Source organism: Oncorhynchus keta, chromosome 22 (genome assembly GCF_023373465.1).
Source record: "Oncorhynchus keta strain PuntledgeMale-10-30-2019 chromosome 22, Oket_V2, whole genome shotgun sequence".
NCBI lineage: Eukaryota > Metazoa > Chordata > Actinopteri > Salmoniformes > Salmonidae > Oncorhynchus > Oncorhynchus keta.
Genome location: NC_068442.1, coordinates 48,323,911 through 48,338,710, shown reverse-complemented (window position 1 = coordinate 48,338,710; position 14,800 = coordinate 48,323,911). Strand labels below are relative to the sequence as shown.

At 40.9% G+C, this 14,800-nt stretch overlaps 1 protein-coding gene across 1 annotated transcript; it reads right to left on the bottom strand.

The window, feature by feature from the left end:
• Positions 1-977: 977 nt before the first annotated feature.
• On the bottom strand, positions 978-12,989 carry dynlt2b (dynein light chain Tctex-type 2B). The gene is made up of 5 exons (XM_035799210.2): positions 12,786-12,989; positions 9,352-9,485; positions 4,288-4,357; positions 1,744-1,807; positions 978-1,647 (listed from the first exon to the last, which is right to left on the bottom strand). Exons 1-5 carry the CDS (start codon positions 12,842-12,844, stop codon positions 1,600-1,602), a joined length of 375 nt encoding a protein of 124 aa, XP_035655103.1. The 5' UTR covers positions 12,845-12,989; the 3' UTR covers positions 978-1,599.
• Positions 12,990-14,800: the final 1,811 nt, after the last annotated feature.

Below are 14,800 nucleotides of genomic sequence, written 5' to 3'. Positions count from 1 at the left end.
ACTATAATTAATATGTTGTCAACAGTCTAAGCCAACCCCTTCTGTTTTGCCCCATAGTTGCACACGCATCGGTTGTGTTGCGAAACAACCAACCCGTCCGCGTATGTGACACTTTGTGTTTATATGTTTCCATTGGTGCACGTCAGGTGTTCCAATGCATCACTCCAACACCTCATTCACGACCAACACAAATAGTTAGTCTTGTAAAGAACGGGCGAAAACAACCATATTTAGGATGGGTTAAAAAGAGCCCAAACACATAACCTAATAGTTTCAAGTTTATTAGGTACACCACCACGAAAATGGTTCGCTCCTACAGACAGTGAGTCACGTGGCCGTGGCTTGCTGTATAAAGCAAGCAGACAGGCATTGAGGCACTCAGTTACTGTTCGATTGAACGTTAGAATGGACAAAACAACTGACCTAAGCAACTTTGAGTGTGGGTATGATCACAGGCGCGCCGGTTTCAGTATCTCAGAAACTCCCGGCCTCATGGGCTTTTCATGCAGTATCTAGGGTTTACGGAAAGATAACAGCAACTCACCTGTGTTACTACATCGGAGACATTTAGCAGACGCGCTTCTCTAGAGCGACTTTCAGTAGTGAGTGGATAAATGTTTTGTTTTTTCCCCCTATACTGGTCCCCCGTGGGAATTGAACACACAATCCTGGTCTTGCAAGCACTACGCTCTACCAACTGAGCCACACGGGACACATTTGAGTGGTGAGATACACAATAATTCAAAGTCGAAAGTGTACTGAGGACCCAGCTGCAAAGTACGCTAATGCTTCCAGGTAATTACCACAGAACATAGTCACTGGGGAACTAGCTGGATAACCTAGCTACATAAAGTGCATGCATCTATGGCTACAAGATAGGAAGTTAACAATAGCTCATTTATTTGTGCCTTACTCATTAGCAAAGATGTCTGTATTAAATTGGAGAGTCAATTGCAGTACAAGTCAAATAGCCAATATATTTGAAATTAATTCAATTTAATAAACTAATAATGTATACAAATAGCAATAAGGGTGATGTAAAGTGACATACATTAGAAAGAAAACATTGGTCGACACCATTTAACACCATGTTACAGCTACAGTCTGCGTGTAGGTTATGCATGTTTTATTCTCAGGTTGACCTGACATTAGTATGAATAAAACAGTGCCTGTCTTGTTGTCCTCTGTAGTTATTAAGCAAGGCAACAGTCCTCTTTCTGTCAGAGTATTTAACTGTAATTTGCTGCTACTTACAACAACAAAAAAACACAACAGAGATTGCACAGTGCATCTTCCCCCGGGGAAAGGGCAAGTTCTCGGGCTCGAATCCACAAAGCATCTCAGTGTAGAAGTTCTGATCTAGGATCTGTCCCTGTAATCCTATTCACTATGATCTAAAAAAAAAAAGGTTAAACTGATCCTGGATCATCACTTCTACTCGGAGATGCTTTGAGGATCTTTTTCTGTTTTTGTGGATGTCTAATGTGGAGCCCTCTCATTTTAAATGTTCTTGTGTCAAAGTAATTATGCAATTACTGAAGTCTTGAGTGCTTTTAAAATAGCAAAGCTATTGCAAAATCTTCCCATCTTCTTTTGTCCTCAGTAGAAATAACTGCCGAAAGCAGCCGCCACACAGAACAAACTGTCCTAGAGGAGGGAAAATAGTCATTATCACAGACAATCAAAAAAGAAAAAAAAAAAAACGACAATTCCTCATACCAGACTGGAAGATAAAACACTTACATTCATGAAAATGTCCTGAGCGTAGCTGTCTGTGTCAGCATCCCAGAAACACCTGGCAGCCATCCTGGTGAGACAGGAAGAAGTCATCAGATCCTTTTAATTAACTTTAATACAAAGAAAGAAGCTTTGGAAATCACAATACAACAACCACAGGGACCAACAGAATGCATTTTGACATTAAAGCCACCACTAGGTGGCAGGCACGCTCCCTGATAAAAAAGGTACAGGACACCGAGTTCATAGTACCTTACAGTCTGGTTATGTTTTTAGCCCTAAAGGGTACACCACATACAACTACTACTAAAAGCTTTAGGGTACCTTTGTTCACTCTAGTGCTCAACAATGTTTCTATGAGGATAAGTGGGGTCCATAAGACTTGTGAACTAAAAAGATGGTCAGAGATGGTCTTGAAATTGGGCACACAAATAGTAGCTTGGGAGAAAGGAAAACAAACTTCCTCCGTACATATTATCTAAATGGTATAGGAGCCAATGACACATCCTCTGTACATATTATCTAAACGGTATAGGAGCCAATGACACATCCTCTGTGCATATTATCTAAATGGTATAGGAGCCAATGACACATCCTCCGTACATATTATCTAAACGGTATAGGAGCCAATGACACATCCTCCGTACATATTATCTAAACGGTATAGGAGCCAATGACACATCCTCTGTACATATTATCTAAATGGTATAGGAGCCAATGACACATCCTCCATACATATTATCTAAACGGTATAGGAGCCAATGACACATCCTCCGTACATATTATCTAAACGGTATAGGAGCCAATGACACATCCTCTGTACATATTATCTAAACGGTATTAGAGCCAATGACACATCCTCCGTACATATTATCTAAACGGTATAGGAGCCAATGACACATCCTCTGTACATATTATCTAAACGGTATAGGAGCCAATGACACATCCTCCGTACATATTATCTAAACGGTATAGGAGCCAATCACACATCCTCTGTACATATTATCTAAACGGTATTGGAGCCAATCACACATCCTCTGTACATATTATCTAAACGGTATTGGAGCCAATGACACATCCTCCGTACATATTATCTAAATGGTATAGGAGCCAATGACACATCCTCTGTACATATCCTCTGTACATATTATCTAAACGGTATAGGAGCCAATCACACATCCTCTGTACATATTATCTAAACGGTATTGGAGCCAATCACACATCCTCTGTACATATTATCTAAACGGTATTGGAGCCAATCACACATCCTCTGTACATATTATCTAAACGGTATTAGAGCCAATGACACATCCTCCGTACATATTATCTAAACGGTATAGGAGCCAATCACACATCCTCTGTACATATTATCTAAACGGTATAGGAGCCAATGACACATCCTCTGTACATATTATCTAAACGGTATAGGAGCCAATCACACATCCTCTGTACATATTATCTAAACGGTATTGGAGCCAATCACACATCCTCTGTACATATTATCTAAACGGTATTGGAGCCAATCACACATCCTCTGTACATATTATCTAAACGGTATTGGAGCCAATCACACATCCTCTGTACATATTATCTAAACGGTATTGGAGCCAATCACACATCCTCTGTACATATTATCTAAACGGTATAGGAGCCAATCACACATCCTCTGTACATATTATCTAAACGGTATTGGAGCCAATCACACATCCTCTGTACATATTATCTAAACGGTATTGGAGCCAATGACACATCCTCTGTACATATTATCTAAACGGTATTGGAGCCAATGACACATCCTCTGTACATATTATCTAAACGGTATTGGAGCCAATCACACATCCTCTGTACATATTATCTAAACGGTATAGGAGCCAATGACACATCCTCTGTACATATTATCTAAACGGTATTGGAGCCAATGACACATCCTCTGTACATATTATCTAAACGGTATTGGAGCCAATCACACATCCTCCATACATATTATCTAAACGGTATAGGAGCCAATGACACATCCTCTGTACATATTATCTAAATGGTATAGGAGCCAATGACACATCCTCTGTACATATTATCTAAACGGTATAGGAGCCAATCACACATCCTCTGTACATATTATCTAAACGGTATTGGAGCCAATCACACATCCTCTGTACATATTATCTAAACGGTATTGGAGCCAATCACACATCCTCTGTACATATTATCTAAACGGTATTGGAGCCAATGACACATCCTCCGTACATATTATCTAAACGGTATAGGAGCCAATCACACATCCTCTGTACATATTATCTAAACGGTATTGGAGCCAATCACACATCCTCTGTACATATTATCTAAACGGTATTGGAGCCAATGACACATCCTCTGTACATATTATCTAAACGGTATTGGAGCCAATGACACATCCTCTGTACATATTATCTAAACGGTATTGGAGCCAATGACACATCCTCTGTACATATTATCTAAACGGTATAGGAGCCAATGACACATCCTCTGTACATATTATCTAAACGGTATTGGAGCCAATGACACATCACTCACTTGACACCTTCTCCTCGCTGCTCTCCAATTACCACTTGTACCACCAGCTTGTATCGGTCAAAGCCCACATCTGTTATTGGAGAGAGAGAGAGACCATTATCATTAACCGTATTTGTTACAAGGTAAATTGAGAAAGAAAAATAACAAAATAACTGTCTGACAGCAAGATCCGGGATTCTTACCGGGTCCAAGTTCAATGTCTCAATATTTTGTGTTTTTAATTCACCTTTATTTTGACAGGGAAGACATCTAGGTCTCAATATCTCTTTTCCAAATGTGGAAAGGCACCAGAACATCAACATTATTAAATGTATTTTGAAATTTGTTCCAGCAATAATGTGCATTAAAAATAAAAGCAGATTTACCTAGCTCTGTGGAGACCCTAGGAACCTCAATAGTTAACCAATCCTGTGAACATGTTAGGCAACTCGGGTGTCTATACTTCAACAACAAAGTTAGATAAGACGGAAGTTTATGAAAAAGGGCCTTGTAAACAAAAAGGGATTAATATAGAGATCTATGGGTTTTTAGTGAAGTCCAGCCAACCTTTCGATACAGGATACAGTGATGAGTATCAAAACCGTCGCCTCTAACAAAACGACAGGCACTATGATAGATGGCATACAGAGGTTTAAGAGGAGTGGCAGCTGCACTTCGATAAATAATATCACAATAATCAAGAACAGATAAAAAGGTTGACTGAATAATCTGCTTCCTACTGCTTAGAGAAAGACACAATCTGTTTCTGTAGAAAAAGACAACTTTTAATCTTAGCTTCTCAACCAGCTCATCGAGATATGTTTTTTTTATATGTGTTTATATAAATAGTGAATAGGTTCCAAAATCGACCCATGAGGTACACCTTTATGTACTTCTAGACTTAACCCCATCAATCACAATGGTCTGAGTTCTGTCACTAAGATAATCATGAAACCATCAACAGGCGTCAGAGCTCAGGCCTATCGAGGACAACTTATTCAATAAAATAGCCTGATAAACAGTATCAAAAGCTTTTGACAGGTCCACAAACAAAGCAGGACATTTCATTTTAGTGTCTAAAACATTGACAAGTTCATTAACAACTGAAGTGGTTGTTGTAATAGTACTATGTTCAGGACTAAACCCTGACTGTAGTGGTTGTTGTTCATGACTAAACCCTGACTGTAGTGGTTGTTGTCCAGGACTAAACCCTGACTGTAGTGGTTGTTGTCCAGGACTAAACCCTGACTGTAGTGGTTGTTGTTCAGGAATAAACCCTGACTGTAGTGGTTGTTGTCCAGGACTAAACCCTGACTGTAGTGGTTGTTGTCCAGGACTAAACCCTGACTGTAGTGGTTGTTGTCCAGGACTAAACCCTGACTGTAGTGGTTGTTGTCCAGGACTAAACCCTGACTGTAGTGGTTGTTGTAATAGTACTATGTCCAGGACTAAATCCTGACTGTAGTGGTTGTTGTCCAGGACTAAACCCTGACTGTAGTGGTTGTTGTCCAGGACTAAACCCTGTGTAGTGATTGTTGTCCAGGACTAAACCCTGACTGTAGTGGTTGTCGTCCAGGACTAAACCCTGACTGTAGTGGTTGTCGTCCAGGACTAAACCCTGACTGTAGTGGTTGTTGTAGGACTAAAGCCTGACTGTAGTGGTTGTTGTCCAGGACTAAACCCTGACTGTAGTGGTTGTTGTTCATGACTAAACCCTGACTGTAGTGGTTGTTGTAATAGTACTATGTTCAGGACTAAACCCTGACTGTAGTGGTTGTTGTTCATGACTAAACCCTGACTGTAGTGGTTGTTGTAATAGTACTATGTCCAGGACTAAACCCTGACTGTAGTGGTTGTTGTCCAGGACTAAACCCTGACTGTAGTGGTTGTTGTCCAGGACTAAACCCTGACTGTAGTGGTTGTTGTAATAGTACTATGTCCAGGACTAAACCCTGACTGTAGTGGTTGTTGTCCAGGACTAAACCCTGACTGTAGTGGTTGTTGTTCAGGAATAAACCCTGACTGTAGTGGTTGTTGTCCAGGACTAAACCCTGACTGTAGTGGTTGTTGTCCAGGACTAAACCCTGACTGTAGTGGTTGTTGTCCAGGACTAAACCCTGACTGTAGTGGTTGTTGTCCAGGACTAAACCCTGACTGTAGTGGTTGTTGTAATAGTACTATGTCCAGGACTAAATCCTGACTGTAGTGGTTGTTGTCCAGGACTAAACCCTGACTGTAGTGGTTGTTGTCCAGGACTAAACCCTGACTGTAGTGATTGTTGTCCAGGACTAAACTCTGACTGTAATGGTTGATGTTCAGGACTAAACCCTGACTGTAGTGGTTGTTGTCCAGGACTAAACCCTGACTGTAGTGATTGTTGTCCAGGACTAAACTCTGACTGTAATGGTTGATGTTCAGGACTAAACCCTGACTGTAGTGGTTGTTGTAATAGCACTATGTCCAGGACTGAACCCTGACTGTAGTGGTTGTTGTTCAGGACTAAACCCTGACTGCAGTGGTTGTTGTAATAGTACTATGTCCAGGACTAAATCCTGACTGTAGTGGTTGTTGTCCAGGACTAAACCCTGACTGTAGTAGTTGTTGACCAGGACTAAACCCTGACTGTAGTGGTTGTTGTAATAGTACTATGTCAGGACTAAATCCTGACTGTAGTGGTTGTTGTCCAGGACTAAACCCTGACTGTAGTGGTTGTTGTTCAGGAATAAACCCTGACTGTAGTGGTTGTTGTCCAGGACTAAACCCTGACTGTAGTGGTTGTTGTCCAGGACTAAACCCTGACTGTAGCTGTTGTTGTCAGGACTAAACCCTGACTGTAGTGGTTGTTGTCCAGGACTAAACCCTGACTGTAGTGGTTGTTGTAATAGTACTATGTCCAGGACTAAATCCTGACTGTAGTGGTTGTTGTCCAGGACTAAACCCTGACTGTAGTGGTTGTTGTCCAGGACTAAACCCTGACTGTAGTGATTGTTGTCCAGGACTAAACCCTGACTGTAATGGTTGATGTTCAGGACTAAACCCTGACTGTAGTGGTTGTCGTCCAGGACTAAACCCTGACTGTAGTGGTTGTTGTCCAGGACTAAAGCCTGACTGTAGTGGTTGTTGTCCAGGACTAAACCCTGACTGTAGTGGTTGTTGTAATAGTACTATGTTCAGGACTAAACCCTGACTGTAGTGGTTGTTGTTCATGACTAAACCCTGACTGTAGTGGTTGTTGTAATAGTACTATGTTCAGGACTAAACCCTGACTGTAGTGGTTGTTGTTCATGACTAAACCCTGACTGTAGTGGTTGTTGTCCAGGACTAAACCCTGACTGTAGTGGTTGTTGTTCAGGACTAAACCCTGACTGTAGTGGTTGTTGTAATAGTACTATGTCCAGGACTAAACCCTGACTGTAGTAGTTGTTGTAATAGTACTATGTCCAGGACTAAACCCTGACTGTAGTGGTTGTCGTCCAGGACTAAACCCTGACTGTAGTGGTTGTTGTCCAGGACTAAAGCCTGACTGTAGTGGTTGTTGTCCAGGACTAAACCCTGACTGTAGTGGTTGTTGTAATAGCACTATGTCCAGGACTGAACCCTGACTGTAGTGGTTGTTGTTCAGGACTAAACCCTGACTGCAGTGGTTGTTGTCCAGGACTAAACCCTGACTGTAGTGGTTGTTGTCCAGGACTAAACCCTGACTGTAGTGGTTGTTGTAATAGCACTATGTCCAGGACTGAACCCTGACTGTAGTGGTTGTTGTTCAGGACTAAACCCTGACTGCAGTGGTTGTTGTCCAGGACTAAACCCTGACTGTAGTGGTTGTTGTTCAGGACTAAACCCTGACTGTAGTGGTTGTTGTAATAGTACTATGTCCAGGACTAAACCCTGACTGTAGTGGTTGTTGTCCAGGACTAAACCCTGACTGTAACTGTAGTGGTTGTTGTCCAGGACTAAACCCTGGCTGTAGTAGTTGTTGACCAGGACTAAACCCTGACTGTAGTAGTTGTTGACCAGGACTAAACCCTGACTGTAGTGGTTGTTGTCCAGGAGTAAACCCTGACTGTAGTGGTTGTTGTCCAGGACTAAACCCTGACTGTAGTGGTTGTTGTTCAGGACTAAACCCTGACTGTAGTGGTTGTTGTCCAGGACTAAACCCTGACTGTAGTGGTTGTTGTCCAGGACTAAACCCTGACTGTAGTGGTTGTTGAAATAGTACTATGTCCAGGACTAAACCCTGACTGTAGTGGTTGTTGAAATAGTACTATGTCCAGGACTAAACCCTGACTGTAGTGGTTGTTGTCCAGGACTGAACCCTGATTGATTTATATTTTAAAAAAATGCAAAGTTGTACATTTACCAAGAATTCTAGAATCATAGACAAGGAAGCCTTGGAATGGGGTGATATTTATTGAGATCACTACTTTCCCCATCTTTATGGAGTGACAGCACAAGAGCTGATTTCCATACTTTTGGCATATTTCCTGATAACAATGGTCAAACTAAAATGTGCGTTATTGAGCCAAAAATGGGCGCTGCACATTTAAGCAGACCAGGATCCAATTCGTCGGCCCCTATGGATGTGTTTGTTGTCTACTGGTAGCGAAGCATTCAGGACTTATTTTAAACTGATGCATGCTTAATTAATATATGATTTAAGACCAAACAGCACTGCTATTAATGCAAGGTAAGAAAGGTTGTGTTTTATGTCAAATGATTTTGGACAAATCTGTCAAGACACCAACCATGAGAAAGTGTTTCTAAATCAACTTGTGAATTGTATTAAAATGTAGCCATGTTTTCCCCTTATATCTTAAAGTAATGCCATAAAAAAGAAACGCGGCAGATTATTATCAATGACTTAACAGCTGTAACAAGTTGTCCACCGCAGGAAATCAAGAACAAGGCCGTTAAACCCACTGTTCCTAGGCCGTCATTGAAAATAAGAATTTGTTCTTTAACTGACTTGCCTAGTTAAATAAAGGTAAAAGACACTCATTACCATACATTTACTAATCTTATTATGATAAGAGTCACAACGTCACCCGCAGTTAGAGGCTTTGTAACGGCTGAGTAGTTTCTCACCCTTCAGTTTGTCCTTTATGCAATCTGCTAATGAACGGGACAGAACGCCGACCTCATCCGGATCATACTGCACCCCAGACAGTTGTTCTCTCAGGATATCATGAATGCATTCCTTCACAACAGCTGCTTTGAACCTGAAATAAAAACAAAATGATAAAGAGAGGGAAAGACAGAGAGACACACCAGGCTGCCCTGCTAACTAATGTTAGCTAGCTAGATATTAGATAGCCAACTAATTGTTTCATAGCTAGCTATTAATCTAGTCTACATAACAGTAAATTGTTAGGGTAGCCTAGTGGTTAGAGCGTTGGACTAGTAACCGAAAGGTTGCAAGTTCGAATCCCCGAGCTGACAAGGTACAAATCTGTCGTTCTGCCCCTGAACAGGCAGTTAACCCACTGTTCCTAGGCCATCATTGAAAATAAGAATTTGTTCTTAACTGACTTGCCTAGTAAAATAAAGGTAAAAAATAAAATAAAAAAGTAAATTGTGCAACAAGATGTCTTGAACGTTGACTGCTGCAGCAGCATAGCTAAAGAATGTATATTATATTGGAAAGATATTTGAGTGACCACTCTAACAATGTGAAATATGTCCTCAAGTATGGAAGGCAGGTGGGAGGCGAGATCAGGTAGGACAATTCTAGCCAATGAGAGGGCAGATACGCATGTAAACTACAGGCCATAAACTACAGGCCATAGACATAGCTAGAGGAATCATCTGTGTAGCTGAGGCTATCACCATTTTAAAGTAGTCAATTTTATTCTTATTCATTGGCTGATTGCTCCCAACTCATGAATCCCCACAGTTGACTACTTAAAATGGTGGAAGCCCTCAATGGCGACGCTAAAACGGGTTATATCCATGATGAGTCGTCTATCAGATCTCTATGACAACAGGCACAACTCCGATACAAAGTTGTTTTTGGGGTAAGTTGCCGAAATGCCACGTGCATCCACTTATATCAGTAACAACCTACCCATTACCAAACTTATATTTGATAAAATAAGCCTCATGTACTGAATTAGCAATTGTGTTTTTGGTGACCTATTTTGACACACTCTCATTGACCTCCATAGAAAAAGGTGTCACTTAAATTATTTTAGAGTAGCAGGTAGCCTAGGTTAGAGCCGAACGGTCGCTGGTTCCAATACTGGAGCTGACAAAGTGTGGGGGGAGAATCTGTCACTGTGCACGTAGCTAACCCACATTGCTCCAGGGGTGCTGTACAATGTACACATTTCCATGAGGACAAATTCTTCTTCTATGGTATAATTGTGTTCTCAACAATTTGATGTGCATTCTGCCACCTACTGTGCGGGTGAATAATAAGGATCCCAAAAAATGAATTTATGTAAGTAAAAAAAAAAAAAATCAAATATCATAGAAACTATCAAAAAATACATTTACATTTTAAAAAAAAGAAGTTTTGATACAAATACAATCAGGTCCCTACAAAGGCTCAATGGACCCCTGTGAGGGCAGGACATTTCCTAGCAACAATAATCCTTGCAGTGCTTGTGCCGTTTAGTCTTCTCGGCTGCAGATATAATCATGTCCAGCTTCTTGGACTTCTTTGACAATTGTGCTGTACAATTAATCACTGTGGATACACTCTTCACAATGAGTGAATCCAGATCACCCGATTGACTTAAAACAACTGGTTGCAATGCATCCACCATCATATCTTCAACACTATTGCCTCTTGCTCCTTTCGAGTCTCTTCACTGCCTCCCCATAAGAGATCTGCTGTAATAGCCCTGATCTTTGACACCTCAACCTCCTTCACCCTAACATGATACTCAGAGGAAGTCCAGAGTAAGATCCCCACCACAGTTGCAATGTTTTTCCATTGATAGATTCTTCAATTCTATACTTTTCCCATCTGCAAACATTGGACACGTGACCATTTCCTTCACAATTCCCACATTGTAATGTTTGGACACGAATGCTCTCACTGCACACCTCACATTAGGTAGGTCTCCTCAAACAGGTGGGTATCCTTTGTGGAACGTTCCAACAGGAATCTGTTCCCAAAATGTCGTAGAGTACAAGTATGCAAACAAACAACGCATACAAAGTAGCATGATCAATTCAACTAGCTGACGAATAGGCATCAACTTAACCACGTAGCTTTATTCTTAATGTTTGTCCATAGGCTACCAGGGTGAGGGCAGACATTTTCCAGAATAAACGTGGTGAGTGAAAACCGTAATTAAAAAGTCGACTCCCTACCTGGTATCTTATTCTGCCGCTATACAACTTTGTATGCGTTGTTTGTTGACAACCTTGTCATTTACGAAGTTTTTGGAACAGGTTCCTTTTGGAACGTTCCACAAATTATATCCACCGTCATCAAACAACAAATAACATCGATAGGCTTTTACATTTACATTTTACATTTAAGTCATTTAGCAGACGCTCTTATCCAGAGCGACTTACAAATTGGTGCATTCACCTTATGACATCCAGTGGAACAGCCACTTTACAATAGTGCATCTAAATCTTTTAAGGGGGTGAGAAGGATTACTTACCCTATCCTAGGTATTCCTTAAAGAGGTGGGGTTTCAGGTGTCTCCGGAAGGTGGTGATTGACTCCGCTGTCCTGGCGTCGTGAGGGAGTGTGTTCCACCATTGGGGAGCCAGAGCAGCGAACAGTTTTGACTGGGCTGAGCGGGAACTGTACTTCCTCAGTGGTAGGGAGGCGAGCAGGCCAGAGGTGGATGAACGCAGTGCCCTTGTTTGGGTGTAGGGCCTGATCAGAGCCTTGAGGTACTGAGGTGCCGTTCCCCTCACAGCTCCGTAGGCAAGCACAAACTTTTCTCCTTCCTTCTATTTACCATACGGGTCAGGTGACGTACACTGATCACTCCTGGGATTTTCTGACTAATGTACTCGTCATCTATATCCAACGAGACTCCAGCTGTAACTCCTCTTTGGCAGGCGCCCTACTCCGAAGATCAATACATGTTGTTTCTGACGTGAACAACTTAGCCAGATCCAGCGCACGCTTCTTCTGTTCTTCATCAACACAATTGACCAGTAAACTCGGCAACTTCTAGTCACCTTGATTGAATCCACATTTCTTCAGTCCTATAACGTTATATTGCAAATGGGAGTTCCCAAATGAATCTCTTAACGCGGTGCATTATTGGACCGATCCTTGTCTTCTACCATAACTTTTGCTCGTTTTGTTCCATTCTTTGATTTCACTATTTTATATTAATTGTCACACACTTCACTTTTGGACACGTTCAGATTCAAGCAGTCGCCATTTCCTCACAACCACTAATACCTTAACTCCTGTGAACCTCCAACGACCACCCAAATGATTTTCTTGGGCGCAGTAAAACCTCTCACTTCGCCTCTTCCTCTCTACCATAGCTAACGTTAGGTAGCTAACTTTACCGTTAGCATTGAGTATCGCAACTTACTTGTGATGATAATTCGGTCTAATGAGGTAAGTATTTCCTCCGGTATCGGTTCCCTCCATTTTAACTGCGTATGTATTATGGTGCGTTGGATGGTAAAGAAAGCTTATTTAGCAAATAATACATAAAAACATGGCAATGGAGATTGAGCTAAAGCCTCAAGAGGCTTGAATAAACGTTTGCTTATGTTACCATAACAACATTTCCGCTTCCGGAAGTGTAACGAACCAAGCGTAAACTTCTCAACAGTTGTTGGAATCACAAGGTCTCATTCAAGACTTCAAATGTTGAACGGTGTTACGACAACATCTTCCAAGAGCCAATTTGAGTTCAAAATAATTAGCCAAAAATGAAAATAATTACGTAAATAATAGTATTTATATTGTAAGCGACAGTGAAGTAATGCACATTGGGAGATTTTATTTCAATTGTATGAAAAATGTAGAAAGAATTCAGTTGATATTTGCAACATATTTTCACTCAAGGTTCTTGTTCTTTTTTTCACCTTCCTTCAAGTCATCTTTTCTCTCAATTTAGGATTGGTAGTCTTGACTTGGAGGATAGGTTAGGGGGGATGGGTAATAAAGGTAATTAGGATACTGAAATAACTTGTTCTTTAGTATCCTAAACAAGAAGTTTCCATCCTCTTCTTTCTATTTTTAATACATTTATTTACCCCTCCCCCCAACCCAAGTCCCCTTCCCTTAAACCAGGTTTGTATCCTATTCACAGCCCTTCCCTTTAAATGTAAACCCTTACCCTAAACCAGGTTCATATCCTCTACCCAACCCCTCCTCCACTTATTATTTATTTATGTTTACTTTAATTCTTTACATTTTAAATCCATAAAAGTTTGTTTTAATCAAATCAAGCTTAGGAAGAAAAGAAAAAAGGAGAACTCCACCACCCTGACCCACTTGTACCTTGTCGAACGTGACCTTCACCAGACCGATACATTGAGAAGAGATTGGAAAACTCTAAACAAACAACAACACGAAGAGTTATCTATCCAAAACAGGATAAACCACTTCTCCAATATTTTTGACTCTATAACAAAGAACAAACATCAAAAACATATACATGATCAAATTAGCGCGCACCACCGCTAACTAGCTAGCCATTTCACATTGGTTACACACAGAACCACAAAGAATTCGAAAACAAAACCAATTTGGATAAATTCCCATATCTACTGGGTGAAATACCACAGTGTGCCATCACAGCAGCAAGATGTGTCCCATATCTACTGGGTGAAATACCACAGTGTGCCATCACAGCAGCAGGATTTGTGACCTGTTGCCACAAGAAAAAGTCAACCAACGAAGAACCATCACCATTGTAAATACAACCGATATTTGTATTTATTTATTTTCCCTTTGGTACTATTTACACATCAGTACAACACTGTATATAGATATATGACATTTGAAATGTCTTTATTATTTTGGATCTTTTGTAAGTTTAACGTTTACTGTAACATTTGTATTGTTTATTTCCCTAAGTGTTTATTATCGAGTTCACTTGCTTTGGCAATGTTAACATGTGTTTCCCATGCCAAAAAAAATCCCTTAAATTGAATCGAAATAGAAGAGGGCATGAAGCCCTGAGATGTCACTACCAGTCCCAAAGGTCGTCGTTGCTCAAATAAGAACAGCAAATGGGCTCTAAGCAACGCTTCCACCGCGGTGTCCAAGGATAAGCTGTCCAAAGTGGCAAAGTAGTTAGCTAGCTAGCTAGGTACTGACGACGTAGCAGAACTATAAAAAAAATTCAGCCAGCTGTGATTGACTGACAGATATCGAGCTATATACCATGCTGTATGAAAAATGAGCAGGTTAGCTAATGAATTAGATATGGCTATGAGCAGATGATGTCTACCGTGGGAAAATGTTGTTGCCAAGATTGGGCCACTGCACTATACACTACATTGGATTTATGTACACGTTTTATTTGTTATTCCCTGCTGCCAACACCAACCAGCTGCCTGGTACAGCCTGACTGCCTGGTTTAGAACCAGT